Here is a 15928-nt window from a genome sequence, read left to right as displayed (position 1 = left end):
AGCATAATTTTTTAATAGAAAGGAAGTGATAAACATGTCTAAAGACAGTACAGGGGAAAGTATCTTTAAAAATGCTTTGGTTACATAACAAGATAATGTTACAATCAACTGAACATTTCCAGTTATACTCCTCAGCAAAATGACATGTCTCCTCTTTCAATCTCAGATAAAAGATTTTTATATAAATGTTTAAGGGAAGAAATGTATAACTTAAATTTCTTATACAATTACTGTGTTTGTACATTTTTATTTTGATTGTAAGTGATCAAAGATCTGTAGTAGTTTCTTTAAAATATTACTGTAACTAATTAAATATGCATTCAGGTTGGAGTTTTCTTCTATATGCCAAGCTCTTCAATATGTGGGGGAAGTTTCTAATAGTAATAACATAAAATTACTCAAAACCATGTAATGACTCAGTATTTGAACCCCATGAATAAAATATGAGATGTATTTAAATTGTAGTAGATTAATGAGGAAATGCAATATGTCCTTACTGACAACATTTTTTTTATAAGAAATCACATTACTTTTCGCTTTTGCCATTATTAAGCTCATCTATCTACCAATCTACTGAAAGTCAGGGAACTTCCCTTAAAATTTTAAAAGCATCATTAATTCTTTTAGAGAATGCTATGAGTTAGCTAAACTCATAGCTGCTACAGAACAGATTTATAGGAGAAAAGCAATATGGAGTCTATGTTAAACTAATCTCTGTCAGATAGTCTTCTGAAATTGACTACTCTTGTACTCTTAGGAGTTGCTGATCTCTTATCTTCTGAATTGATGATGCAGAAGGTGTTTCCCTACCTTAATGATGGAGAAAGAAGACTGTTGAATTAGTAGTACTCGTGAAATGTTGCTCATTGCCCAGTGGGTTTCCATTATCCTTGACATCAGAATAATGTCCAAGTGTTTATCTTAAACTTTCCAGTCACTCTGTAGAGTTCTTTTACTTTTCATTTCAAAGTCACCTTAAAATTGATATGAATGTAAATATATTATGAAAATAACACACTAAAATATTTTCAAGAGTGGCAGAATAGACCTTTAAGTCTCTAAACTTAAATTTTCATCACTATGTAAAAATTTATCAAAGGCAAATATAAGTATATATTGAAGTAATTGTTCATTATTTTTCAAGGAATTTATTATCAGTGTTAAATGTGACAAATCTGTCTTCATGACAATAAACATCTAGATAACAATTTTAAAAGAATAAAAAAACATGTTTTCTCTGCATGATGTAAAATATTTTGATATTTGAACAAATATTTAATTTTTTAAATTAGAAATCTGGTTTATTTTAGTTTTCTATTTAGGTATTCATCACCAATAAGTAATAACATTAGAAACAAGCATCCCAATCTTATTATAAACATTAGAAAAACAAGTCAGTTTCTTTCTCAGTAAAATTAGGTATTCCAATTAGATGATCTCTAAGGTCCATTCCAGTTATAAGATCTTATAATTCTGTAATTATAAAGATATATAATGTATATTGTATAATATGTATGTCTATATATGTATATATGTATGTATCTTTTCATGTGTTTATTGTAAGCCTGTATTTGTGTGCACATATGCATACAAATATATATGTATATATAGATTTGTGTAGAAACATATATACATGTTTATATGCTTTACGTAATTAGTAAATATTATACTTTCTCATGTTATTTATGTCAATATATATCCAAATCTCTTTACTTGATATTGATACTGGTTCTTTAGGTTTTTTATGTTCACTAATCTCTCAATTTTTAATTGTAGACAGACTGAGACATAGTTTCATTGAGAGGTATTGTTAACATTTTGTGTTGCGATCTGTGTAAGCATGGTTCTAAATCCTGTTCTCTGCTCAGGTTCAATGTTGGGAGAAATCACTTAACAAATAAATTTTAATTTGCTCTTACACAGCAAGGATATACAACAAGGAATCAGTGATGACTTCTTTGGATGCAACCACTCTCATCTTCCAAACTCCCATCCCACCCTCTGTCCATTGGAAAATGTTTTGTCAGCTAATAGTTAATTTATGATGATTCAGAAATTCTGAAAGCCATCTATTACTTAGGGATACAAACTTTTGTGGAGGTAGATTAAAAAGCTGAATCAAGGAAACTGTGGCTAATCAGGTTGCCCAAAGGGAAGAATTTATATCAGGAAATAATTGGTCTTGTTACATTGTTTTTGTTTTTGTTGTTGTTGTTGTTATTTTGTTTTGTTTTCTGTTCTCTAAATCTTCTTCCATTTAAGTTAATGGATTTTGTTTTAGGCTAATTAAACATGTAGAACCAAAGGTCTATTTCTGACACTGAGGGAGCAATTTAAAAATAGACCAAAGTCATAAAATAAATTATAATTTCATAAAAATTTGCCACCAATATTTGAAACATTTAAAACATAATTGATGAAAAATTTATTTGGAACTGCTATTCCTGAATATCTTTGACTTACTATCTCAATATTTGTGATATTTTCACATGTAATGCAAATAACATGGTATAGTGGAATAAGCAATAGTTTTGCACTCAGATGACCTTGTTTTTATTGTTTCTTCCCTCTGCCACATGTAAGATGAATGAACTAAGACAAGCTTCTTCAAATTTTAAGTTCAAATTTTTTCATATGTGAAATAAGGACAATAATACTTATACTACCAATCTAACTTTGTGGTTGTGGAGACTTTTATATTTTGGAAGATCTCTGAACAATATTTTCACATTTTATGACCAAATCAAACTAATAAATGAATGGGCAAATAAATAACAGATCTGGTGGGAAATATTATAATAAGCCTTGTGGTACTTAGATAAGGCAATTAGACAGCACATTGAACCTGTAATCAATAAGTTATTGTCGTTCAGCCATTTTTCAGTAATGCCCAACCTGTGTGACTCTATTTTGGATTCTTTTTTGGCAAAGATACTATAACAGTTTGTTATTTCCTTTTGCAGTTCATTTAATAGATGGTGGGGGACTGAGGAAAATATAGTTAAATGATTTACCCTGGGCCACACAGCTAGTAAGTGTTTGAAGCCAGATAAACTCAGGAAGAAGAGTCTTCCAGGTTCAGTATCCCATTATCTGTGCCACCTAGTTGCCTGAAATCAGGAAATCAAGAACCAAAGTTCAAATTTGACTTCATACACTTAGTAACTGTATGACCCTAGACAAACAACATACCTGATAATCTGCTTCAATATACACAGCTGTCAAGTTAGGATAAGAATATTCTACCTCATAGAACTATGAAGATCCAAAGAAATAATATTTGTAAAGCACAGTGCCTGAATCATAGAAAGCATATAACAAATACTTCCCTATTCCTGCTGTTTAAAATTATACTAATTTTTTAAAAGCCAGATATAAAGCCCTACTCAAGGTTATATACCACTGCTATGATCTTTGAGGACACAAAGTTACATCATAATGAGACATTAATATAGAATTTTGATTGAGATATTATGAAGGAAAGCACTTTGTAAATGACAAAGCTAAGCTATTTATTACGTCTGATCTCAAAATATTGATTTCTGTCGTTCTTAGAAGTGGAACACTGTCTTGGGAGATAGTAAAGCTCTCTGGATTATTGGTTTAGAAGTGGAAGGGTGCTATTCCAATCCACTATTCTGTGTGTGTGTGTGTGTGTGTGTGTGTGTGTGTGTGTGTGTGTGTGTTTTAAAAGAAAATAAAAACTGAGACTCAGAGAGAGGGAGAGAGACTTGCTTGAGGCCACATAGCCAATAAGTGGTAGGGATTCCAATTCCAAATCTAGCTTTCTTTCCATGGAACTATTCTTTATCCCTACTAAGAACATAGAGCCAGTAGTTAGAAAACCTAGATTCCGTATTTAGAAGATATCAACCGAATGTCCCTAAGCAAGTCCTGTGGAACTTCGCGGTGTCTTGTTTTCATCTATAGAGGAACAAAGCTTATCCGACCTATTTTACAAGGATTGTTATAAGCATGCAGTGAGACAGAAATATGTGGTATGAAAGGATTTTTACTTTACTACCAGGTCTCTATTATATCCTTATACATCTCAAATGTTTCATTTAGCCTCTCAATGCCTCCAGGCATTTCTCTAAGGCTTTATAGCTTGTTTTTTTTTTTTGTTGTTGTTGTTGTTTTTTTTTTTTTTTTTTTTTTTTTTTTTGTTGTTGTTGTTTGTTTGTTTGTTTATGTGTGTCATGGATCCCTCTGGCAGTCTTGTGAAGCTTATGAAATTCTTCTCAGAATAATGTTTCTTTAACACATAAAGTAAAATGCATAGGCTTACAAAAAGAAAATCAATTCTATTGAAATAAGGTCATCAATATTTTTGAAAATCACATATCTTAGGGGAAGAACCTCTGTACTAAGGTTATAAGTTTAAGAGTACTGTTAATGAGCATTAGTAGTGTTACACACTAAAAATTCTCTCCACAAAACAAAACACAAATGCAGTCTGAAACAACAACAAAAAGAAATACAGCCAAACAAAAGGTATTTTTACCTTTCATTTGATTATAGGACACCCAGAAGTACTGTCATATAAACATTTACTCTTCAAACTGAAACAAAACCAGCTGTGTTTTGTTTTCTAATTTCAAAAATTGGGACTGAGAAACAGTTCTGTAGGCACATGAAAACTGATGGCCAGATGTTATAATATCCTGTGGCAAAAGGGCCCCAGATTTTGTGATTTGCACTTAGAAGGAATATGACTCTGCACGTGTCTTATCCAGCAGCTTAACTAGTTTTTCTTCCCTCTTTTCATGCAGTTTCAATGAAATACAATATGTACTAAGAATATATTATTTCTTCTTCTTTCTTTTTAAACAGATGGCTATACAACTGATGACATTGAATTTTACTGGCGTGGAGATGATAATGCAGTGACAGGAGTAACAAAGATAGAATTGCCACAGTTCTCTATCGTTGATTACAAACTGATTACCAAGAAGGTTGTTTTCTCTACAGGTTGGTATGAGTGAGAAACAGAAGAGAAGAAATGTATCTTCCATAAGGGGTGAGAGTGGGCTGGATAGATGTAATCTCTGGTAGTATTCTACTGATAACAAAGAATCCTTAAAAATCTTTGAATCTTTGATGAATTATTTCATAAAATTCCAACACTATTTTGAATTTCATCTCTTTTTTAGTCAAATAGAACAAGTAGAAAGTAGTAAAATTTTCAAAAGTAAAAAATCAAGGTGGTCTTCTGGGAAAAGATTTGTGGTGAAATAGAAGTAGGAGAAGTTTGTGCCAACCTCAAATTTTAACCTACCACTGCTCTGAATAAAGATATTAGATTCAACTTCAGAATTGGAGGTCAAGTGATTCAAACACTGATTTGGATCATCTCTACACTTGTGATATTCTTTAATATGCTAAGTTGGTGTGGATTATTAAACTATATTAAGAATATATTGTCTACCAAGTTAGATAGTCGACCAAACCAAGAAAGACTGGTAAAAAGACCATTATATTTGGGTTTATTTTTCTTTTTTTTTTTCAGAAAGAGAGAAGGAGAGAGAGAAGACAGAGAGACAGAGAGACAGAGAGACAGAGAGAGGTGGAAAGGAGGGAGGAAGAGAGGCAGAGGAAGGGAGGGTGAAGTGTGGGGGGATAGATAGATGTGTCTACCTTTGTTGGTACCTCCTTAAATGGTCTCTGCTCTGCTTTACTTCCATTTGTCAGCCAATGCCCTGGTTCAAAGAAAAGAAAATCAAATTTGCTATTTTTGAGGGTTAAGCTCAATTTTATAATCATAATTTTATGTTTTCTGTGCAAAGTCCAGGAAAGGTATTGAAAAAAAAAAAGAATCTTAAACTCATCATTCAGTGAGAAATAATCAATCCAGAGGAATATCTTTATGTCCCAAATCAGGGAAGGTTAATGGAAATTAGATTTTCTATAAGCTGCTACTAATATGCCAACTCTCTTTTCCAGTCTCCTTTTATTTTAACCATTTTTTTTGTCCCAGCAAATTACTTAAACTGCAGTAAGATACTAGTGAACAAAATAAAAATGGCAACCAGATTGGAGAAAGGAATGAGGGAACTAGCACTCCAGTCCCCTGCAGGTTTCTGAACCTTCAGTATAAATGACTTCATCCCTATATGTTCTCTTTCATCTTTAATTCTCTCTGTGAGACCTAAGGAAGCAAAATCAGACTTTCTTTCAGGATATTTTTTTCCCCATTTCTATCAGTTTGTCTTGTGGAGATATTTTAATGCAATGCCATGTTTGGGTAATATCCATCTACTGTCAAATCATTATACTCCTTCTTGTCTGGAATGAACAAGAAACAGTGTAGAATTGGAAATAATTATGTAATAATTGGAGACAGAGGTTTCTAAGAAATTTGAGTTGTTTTAGATCAGATAGACATCTCAAAGTTATGTTGCTTAGGGCTTATAGTGCTGTGCCAAAGAGTCTACTTTATTTTGTAGTAAATAGGAAATGTTCAAAGATTTTTGTATAGAAAAGTGATATGACTTGAGTAATGAATTAAGAAAATTATCTAAGCTGGTATAAAAGGGAAGTACTGCATAAGTGAAAGATTGGATGCAGCAAGAACAATTAAGAAGCTATTGTGATTCAAATAGTAAGGTGAAATGGAGTCTAGTACTAGGAAATCAAAAAAAAAATGAGAAATGTTACAGTGGTAGAATCAATATACTTTCCAATTTATTGAGCATTTGGGGGAGGGGAAAGGAAAATGTCAAAGATCATTGGAAGGTTAGCAGCCTGAATGACTGGTATGTGCCAGTTAGGTAACACAGAGATAGATTACTAAGCATGGAGTTAGAAAGACAAGTTCAGACCCATCTTCCTTACCAGCTGTGATATGAGCAAGCTATTTAACTTTCCCTCAGTTGTAAAATGGGGATAATAACTGACCTATCAGGGTTATTGTAAGGATCAAATGAGACAATATTTGTAAAGCACTTAGCATAGCATCTGGAATGTAGTAGGGACTTAATAAATACTTGTGTCTTTCTCCATCTTCTCCGATTTTCAAAATTAATGTTAGACAGAATAACAAGTTTGAGGAAACATATTGAATTTGCCATATTATGAGAACTATTGTAGATATCCACTAAATCCATGTAGGTAATAATAGATGTTTACATCATTGAGAAAAATGTTTCAGGACAGATAGAAGAGATGAATATAGAGATATAGGTGCCATTTATAGAGCTAATAATTTAACAGGAATGAATGTGATTTTTAAGGTAAAGCTAATATAGAAAGAAAAGAGAGTCCAAGATAGACTATTAGAGGGGACATCCATGTTCAAGTTATCTGAGTGGGAAGAGGATTTAGCTTAGAAGGAGAGGGAAGAGTAACCAGAGAAGAATTGAAAAACTGCATTGTCAGGGAAGCTGAAGGAATAGAGATTTTCTTGGATGAAAGAGAAGTCAGGAATGTCAAAGGCCAAAGCAATTAAGAAACAATAATTTTAACAAATTCCTTTGGATTTAAGTAATCACTGAATTTGGAGAATGCTATTTCCAAAGAGTGATAGGAATAAATTCAGATTGCAAGGTGTTAAAGATGGTTTACCTCCCAACATCTCAAGGAAGCAGGCACAATTATTTAATGGTTAAATAAATGGAGGTTCATAGAGGTTAAGTAACTGCTGAAAGGTAATATTGTGGATAGAGCACAAGAATTAGTCAGAAAGACCTTACTTCAAATTCAGTCTCTGACATTTACTACCCAGAGAAGCCATTTAATCTTTTTTGCTTCATTTTCTTCCTCTGTAAAATAGGAATGATAATAGTATCTACCTCCCAGGATTGTCATGTCAAATGGGATAATAATTTTAACATGTTTAGCAGAGTGCCTAGCAAATAATAAGAATTATATAAATGTTAGCTATTACTTCTCCATGGTCACCAGTGAAGAGTCAAAAGTCAAATCTAAATATCCCTAATTTTAAATAGACTATACCTAAACCACTTTTTTTTTCATTAAAAACTGTAAACATAGTTCCTCTATTCATTGAAGGAGCTTTTCTTGTCCAAGAGCAATAAGTGGGTCTTTAACTATGTGTAGAGAAGAGAAATGTATAAGCAGGTACAGATGTTTAATGATAGCAGGCATTTCCAAGATATCAGATGATGATGATGGTTCCTAAATCTTCTCTTTCAGGTTCTTACCCCAGGCTGTCCCTCAGTTTCAAGCTTAAGAGAAATATTGGATACTTCATCTTACAGACCTACATGCCCTCCATTCTAATTACTATTCTCTCTTGGGTTTCCTTCTGGATTAACTATGATGCCTCAGCAGCACGCGTAGCTTTAGGTAGGACTTTTTCAGTTAGCTTGTTGAATTTGTTTTGTCTTGATCGTGTGGTGTATGGTGAGGTCAGATTGTGACATGCTAAAAAGATTTGGCTTGTAAACCTTGAACAATCTAATTCAGCCTTAAATCAATTAAGCACAAATTAAAACTCTTTCATGTCAGAATTACTTAAGCATATAGTTATTGGTAATGAAATTAGTCCCATCATCTTGATGTTATTATTGAAACATATTTCATATATTATTATTCACATAATTATTTCATGATACCTATTTAACATATATCAGAATTCAAGTTATTTATTTCAATTTAATCTATTTTATGGGTGAGAAACAGAATGGTACATTTAATAACTCATAAACTGTTAAAAGATCAAATTCAAAATTTCTTATAATATTTTATTTAGAGATTGGATGACAGGAGGCACCATAATAGGCATACAATTAAAGCACAGCTCTCATAGTTTATCTTATTCTCAAGCAAATTCAAGCTATTATATCAGAGGGAGTTGGGAGAGGTGGAAAGAGACAGTAATGAATAATGCTTCCTGGAAATTTTGATAGTAGCAAATGTATGATAGCTGTAATAAATATCAATATCAATAAAATAATTACCATAATAAGGAAAGTAAAATGACATCAGAAAAAACAAAAAACAAAATCTTAACTGTGAAAGCAAAGATAGTATAGGGATGTTCTACTATGCTCCTCAAAAAACATCATTTACTATATACAGAGCTCCTGAGATTAAAAAAAAAAAAAGAAAAGAAATGATAATTTTCTTCAAATCTCCCTGAGCCTCATCATATTTGCAAACAGAACATTCTCAGTATATTTGTCAGAGATGCAACATGAAGATGGAGAAATCATTAGTGTATTAGCATGCCTTATAGTTAAGTATCCCCATATATGGTGATTCAGTTCAGCTAACACTTAAATGCTATTCTGTGCCTAGAGCTAAGTCATAGGGAATACACAGAAGAATCATACATACTCCTTGTCCTCATGAAGCTTACATTCTACAAAGAATAATAGTGAGATTCAGATGAGCATGTTTAATGGAACTTTCTTGTTCTTTTAGGAATTACCACTGTACTTACAATGACAACCATCAATACTCATCTTCGAGAAACTCTTCCCAAAATTCCTTATGTGAAAGCCATTGACATGTATCTTATGGGGTGCTTTGTCTTTGTGTTCATGGCACTGCTCGAGTATGCACTGGTCAACTACATCTTCTTTGGTAGGGGACCCCAGCGTCAAAAGAAAGCAGCTGAAAAAGCTGCCAATGCCAACAATGAGAAGTTGCGCATGGATGTCAATAAGGTAAATGAGTCCATAATCTTATTTTTTAAAATAATAGCCTTCCCAGAGATAGAAGTAAACTTAGGAAATATTAGATGCAATAGTGTCACTTACAGATGAGGAAACAAAAGGCAACCATCACACAGAAAATTGAATGACAGAGGAAATCCAGTTCCTCTAACACCTATTATATTAGAACTATCACTTTGCCTAGAGCCAAAAGTTTTTCTTGAGTATAATTGTGCAAGCAATTGGAAACCCCTTTTAATTGAATAAGGCATTAAACATTCCCCACAGTGTGCTCTTCTCTGTCAGAAGACTGGGTTCAAGAGGCTTTTGATTGACTTCCTTACCAAATATTAATTTCATATCAATATTTAATATATTTCAATCTCAAAGACTTCAGCAAAGACAGCACACACTGGATGTAATTTTTCAATATACATCCCAAATAACATTAACAAAGATATGATTTTGTAGCCTATTCAGAGTTTCATGGCAATGATACTATAGTATCAGCATCATTTCTCAATCCCAAATATTATTTTGAATTGCTTATCATAATTATATCCAGAATCTAGTGAACATTAAGATCTGTGTCTCAAATTTCATATTCATCCTATTAAAGCCAATTTTTTTTTTAGCTCTCATGGCCTAGAACATCATAATTAATCTTTTTAAATGGCCTTTTGGAATTTAAAAAATGCTAGAGTTAGAAGAATTCTTAGCCTAAAGATGATAGCAAGACTTTTGTTGTCCATATAAGAGGATTAGGACTCATAGAGTTTAAATGATTAGCTTATGTTAACATAATTAGAATTTATTTTAAGTCCCCAGTTTATACTAGATCTATTATTATACTGTGCTACCATCCCTCCTATTGAGATTTTTAATGATAATTTGGGTACCTCAAGGTGGTTTGCAACTCTGAAATGGGCCTTTGCATCTCTGAATCAATGTTTCTGAAAAGATTCTATTCATTCTAAAATAATCTGTCCTCCAATATCTTTTTTTCCCATTCTGTACCATCCTGCAGCCCACAGACATATAAATAGGATATATCCCCAAGTGACGACATTGCAAGGGCTACACTATCAATAGTGCCTCTATCCAATCCCACAAAGATTTATCTAAAAAGTTTAGTTAACTAAAGCAAAGCATTTCAGAATATGACAAAACAAGTTTGAATTCTCTCGTTAGTTTCTCTACTATAGACTTGATATTAGTTGAGAAGGGGAAAAAGCATGTCAATTGGATAGAATTTCAGAATGAGTATAAATTAAAGGGACATAATCATTAGTCACTCTTGTCCCTCGTATTTTTCATAATTATTTGCATTTAATATATCAGTTTTAAGTTTAAAGTACTTGATAGTTTTTTAATTGATTGAATTAATAAAGAAAATCAAGAGAGTCCCAGAATTGTCATTATGGAGAGTATATACACCATCAAAAGGAAGTAATCCATATCTTTCTCTCAGGGCTGATTCTTAAATAGATTTCTATCCTATTCTTAAAATTTCTCAGAGGAATGGAAAGCCTATCTACTTTGATCATAATTTCAACAAAAATTTGTTTTTATTTCTGGTCCCATATCCTAAATGACTCATCATGATTTGACGGATATTAGGCAGATTCTGGCCTCATTTAAACTGTACTCTACAACCTCTTGGAAAAGTATATTTGTGTCTTTCACACATTATTGCAAATACAATATATATTCATCTATATTTCATAAATTATTTGTTTGGTAACTTTTACCCTAGTAGTTAGTATAAAAAAATGAATGAATACATATGTGTTTTCAATATGTGTTTCCTGTGAAAAAAATTAGAAATATCATTTCAAAATTCATCAAATATTTCTGAGTCAAAACACCTTGGCCCATGATGATTAGCCAAAAAGTGACTGTCACAGTATACAAAGATAACAAGCACCTTCAATTGCTGTTTCTTATTTCATTCTTAAAGGAGGTCAGAGGCAATTCACATCATTCTCCATATTGGATTTTGTTGATGCATTTGTTAGTTATCACTAACATGAAATGTCACTCCATTTCTTATTTTAAAATTTCCTTCCTTGGAGTAGACAAAATATAAGCTATAATTTTCCAGGTCCCAGTTCCTAACAGTCATGTAAAGGCTTCTAGGAGGTGTATAGGACTTCACTTTCAAAGAGTTTATGAAATTGAATGGGAAAAAATTTATATCTTTATTTTCACAAAAAACAAATGGAAATTTAGAATTCTCTTCAATGTAAAAATAAAAGAGATTTTGAGAAGGATTCCATAAGCAGTTTTCACCAGAGAGAACCATGATATATGGAGCAGTGCTTAAAACCCCTTAATTTAAGTGTCTTATTGCTTTGGTACATCCAGGTTATAGCTTGACTTGGGGTAGGAAAGGGATAATTATTCCATTGTTAATTGAATCTAAAAAATAGAATACTAGAATTGAAATGAATTTAAAAACATAGAATACTAGAACTAGAAAGAACTTTAGAGGTCATTAAATCTAACCCTTCATTTTACCAATAAAACTGATACTTACATTAATGAAATGACTTATTTAAAGTCACATGAGCTCTGAAAAGGAAGGGAAGGGATTAGAAACCCTTCAATTTCTAGAAAAGAAAATAATTACAAATAAATCTCCAAATAATTTTTATTCTATTGATCATGCATGAAAATCCCCTTCTGACTATAAAAAACTGATAGTCTTTAATTAAAATAAGTATCACTTAATAAATTGAATTTATGTTGCTATTCAAAGTGAAAAAAGATCTAAGTTTTCATCAGTCCTATTTCCTTTAGTGACTCTATGGAACCTTTTTTGATTGTCCTACTTCAATGAATGAAATGTTCTCCAAATGACATTTGATTTTTCCTGATTAGTCTAACATTTTTTCTCCTTGTAATGATTCTAATGTGCTCCTACTTTTTTTCTTAACTGTATTTCTTCAATACTTATCATTTTTATCTTTCAATTATTTCTAGATGATCAGATTTCCTTACACCTCCTCAATTTCTTTTTTTGTAAAAATATCTAACTTTATAAGAACTCCTCTTTCTTTATTTCTATATACAATTCATTATATTTTCTCTCCTGGCCCTTGCCTCTCTGAAAAGCCCTAATATATTATACTATTACTATAGAATACTACATTTTGACTATAGTTTTTCAATTAAAGATGCAACAAGTTCTCTCACATAAGCTCCTTTTCACTTTACTCTCTCATATTATGTGACATGCAACACAGAATGATGGAGATTTGGGGCCCTGTCTTTATGTTGTGAGTTTGTGTCTTGTCTTTACTAGTATACACTTGACCTTTTTGTAGTTTAAGGGCACTAAGTATTACTGAGATAGGATGAGATAAAGATAATGTATTAGGGAGAAACTAAGTAAAAATCCCATTATGGTAATTTGTGGTCTTTTCTTGTCTCTTTGAAAGACCATTTGTATTTATTTATATCCAAGCTAACTTTGACCACAGATCCAATCTAGCAGTATCAGTGAACTTAATTAGCACGTTCTCTACTTTGTCTTCCAGATTTTTTATAAAGATATTAAACAAAATGGGACCCAATATCGATCTCTGTGGGACCCTACTGGAAACCTCTCCCCAACTAGACGGACTACCAATTACGATTACTCTCTGTATACGGTTAGATAGCCAGTTTTTGATCCATTTATTTGTATTTTTGTTGGAGCTAATATGTTAGCTGTTCCCTTAAGATAATGTATGGTGCTTTAGCAAATGTCTCATTGGCATCCAGATATGTACAATCTGCTAAAATTTCTATGATGATCAAGTGTAATAAAGAGACTCTAGATGGGTTATGAAGGGTTGTTCATAAAAAAGCCTTGTTGTTTATAACCCAAGGCCTAGTTAACCAAATGGATCATATTGAGATTCTTTCTTATTCTTTAAAAAAGTTTATATTTCAAAGATAAAACTCATGGACAGTGGTTCCATTTTCATGTTTTCTTTTATTAGAATTTAAGGGGGGTGACTTTTCTTTTATGGGTTGTCTTAGTTTCCAATAGTAATGTGTCTTCTAACCTGAAGTTATGTATTTATGTACAGGAAATGTTAAATTTGCATCAAGTCCTTGTCACGTCATTTTCATTTAGTCTTTACTTGAATGTTATCATGGCATATTCAGATCCATTGTAGTAACAGGCGAGATGAAACAGTTAAGTTTCTGACCTGTTCAATTTCCTGACTTCAATGGATTTTCCCATAGCTCTAAGAAGAGCCTGTTTTTTTTTCATTGGGGATTAAAATATAATCATGCAATCTTCATAAAGTCTCAATTTTAGTTTTTTTTATATGATATCTAAATTTTAGCTTCTTCTAGAATTCTATTTTCTAAAAAGAGTTCCCCTACCATCTTTTTTTATAAAATTAGCTATTGCTAATCCTTTTCCTATAAGGACTTGATGCTTGATACTTTTTTCATTATTGTGTCCTTCTAAATTTTCCATGTCTCTTTAAGTTTGTTCCATGTTAATATATTAAAAAAACACAGGCTTCATAATACCTTATTTACTATCTTTAATGTTACAGTTGGTACTGAGTTGTGCTGTGTGTCTGGGGGTAATTTTTAAATGTTTCTATGACAGTTAAAAAATGTCACTGCCAATTTATAGGTGCCACATTATGTATTTTATTAGCATTATTCATTAGATACTTAAATTTGGAAAGATACTTCAAAGGACACATTATGTGTTTTTTGGTCATTCATTCATTCAATAAGTATTTGTTGACCAACTATATTAACTCATGGATATCTAATTTCAAAAACTGGATCTTTCATTTTACATTGATGAATTAAATTGAAGGCTCAAGGATTCTTTTTTGAATAATTTAAATCTAAAATACTGATACAGTGAATATATATATATATATATTGAATGTAATGATATACTAAAAATAGTTGAAATGGGTGAAAATATCCAAAAATAGAAGATCAAATCAAATTTAAAAGTTTTCTATTTTCTATTTTTATGATGAATGTTAGTTCCACTTTGAATTTCAGCAATTTTCTCTGATCATAAGGACACTGTATATAGAAAGTTTATCTAGCATATTAACTAGTAGATTTTCTGACTCGTAATTGTGAATGTATCTAATATACTGTGTGATTTGTATTTGTTTACATATGTATATTTTATTTTACTTTATTTTAAGGGTTTTTTTTTAAAGAAACACTACCTAATTTGACAGGCTGTGGCATAGAATTTGACAGAAAGTTGCTTTAAACACTAAAATCTAAGTTCACTGTCATTCATTAAAATAAGAATTTTATTATCATCAGAATTTAGATTTTTATCCTTTTGCCACTTTAAAGATTTTCTAACTCCTTTCAGTTCTATGCATGTAAACACACATGTATTACTTGTATTCATTTTTATTGCATACATAATCATGAATATTCAAATTATTTAGGTCATGCATACTGGTGAGAGTGAAATATGTCATAATTAAAGTTATATTATGGAACCAAGTAAAAATTTGAAAATTTGCTTTTATAAAATTAGAAACACAAATCTTAAACTTCAACTGTAAGGCTTCGTGGTCCATAGCCACATTTTTCTTTTTTTCTTCCTTCCTCCCAATACTCCTCCTATTCAACTTTATATCAGTAGACCAAAACAATTCAGTAATTCAAATTAACAATCATTTAATGAGATGAGCATAGTAACACATACCTATAATATCTATTACTGCAGAAGCTGAAGCTGGTAGAGCATTTGAACTGAGGAACTCAGGATTTAAGTGATACTGGTGTATACTCTAAATTCAGCATTGATATAGTAATCTCCTAGCAGCAAGAGGGTCTCAGGTCTTTTAAGAAGTGGCAAACTGTAAATGTACCAAGTTAAAGTTCCCATGCTAATCGTAGCAGAATTGGGTCCAGAGGTAATTTTGGATTGAGCCCATAAGTAATTCCTAAACTTTGAGCCTGGGCAAGATAGGTAGACCCACTCTTTAAAAACAATATTAATAAATCATTTACTGACATAGTCTAAATAGAAAGTGCTGTGCTAATTAGGTATTTTGAGATTTGTGGAAGAAACAAAGATGAATAAGAAAAGGTCTCTACCTTCAAAATGTCTATTGGCTAGCAGGGAAATTGTGGCAAATAAAGATGATATAAAGCATACTTCAGGACTTCCTCAAAACATGAGTCTTCATGGTAGGGAATAGATAAAGAGAGAAAAAAGGTAGAAAGGAAGGAAAGTAGAAAGGAAGGAGGGAAGAGAGAGAGGGAGAGAAGGAAGGAGGCAGGAAGGAAGGAAAGAAGAAAGG

General features: G+C 31.8%; 1 protein-coding gene across 2 annotated transcripts in view; it reads left to right on the top strand.

The window, feature by feature from the left end:
* Nucleotides 1–15928, top strand: part of GABRB2 (gamma-aminobutyric acid type A receptor subunit beta2) — a 242996-nt gene that overhangs the window by 200590 nt on the left and 26478 nt on the right. The window contains exons 6-9 of one of the 2 annotated variants that reach the window (XM_051978842.1): nt 4834–4971; nt 8155–8307; nt 9388–9632; nt 13163–13276. In XM_051978842.1, the coding sequence (XP_051834802.1) occupies nt 4834–4971; nt 8155–8307; nt 9388–9632; nt 13163–13276 (650 nt within the window). The remainder of the gene's footprint in view (nt 1–4833; nt 4972–8154; nt 8308–9387; nt 9633–13162; nt 13277–15928) is intronic. The other variant, XM_051978843.1, reaches the window with a different exon arrangement.

This window comes from Antechinus flavipes, chromosome 2 (assembly GCF_016432865.1).
Source record: "Antechinus flavipes isolate AdamAnt ecotype Samford, QLD, Australia chromosome 2, AdamAnt_v2, whole genome shotgun sequence".
Lineage (NCBI taxonomy): Eukaryota > Metazoa > Chordata > Mammalia > Dasyuromorphia > Dasyuridae > Antechinus > Antechinus flavipes.
Note: the sequence above shows the minus strand (reverse complement) of the source record. Positions and strands in the feature narration are given on the sequence as shown.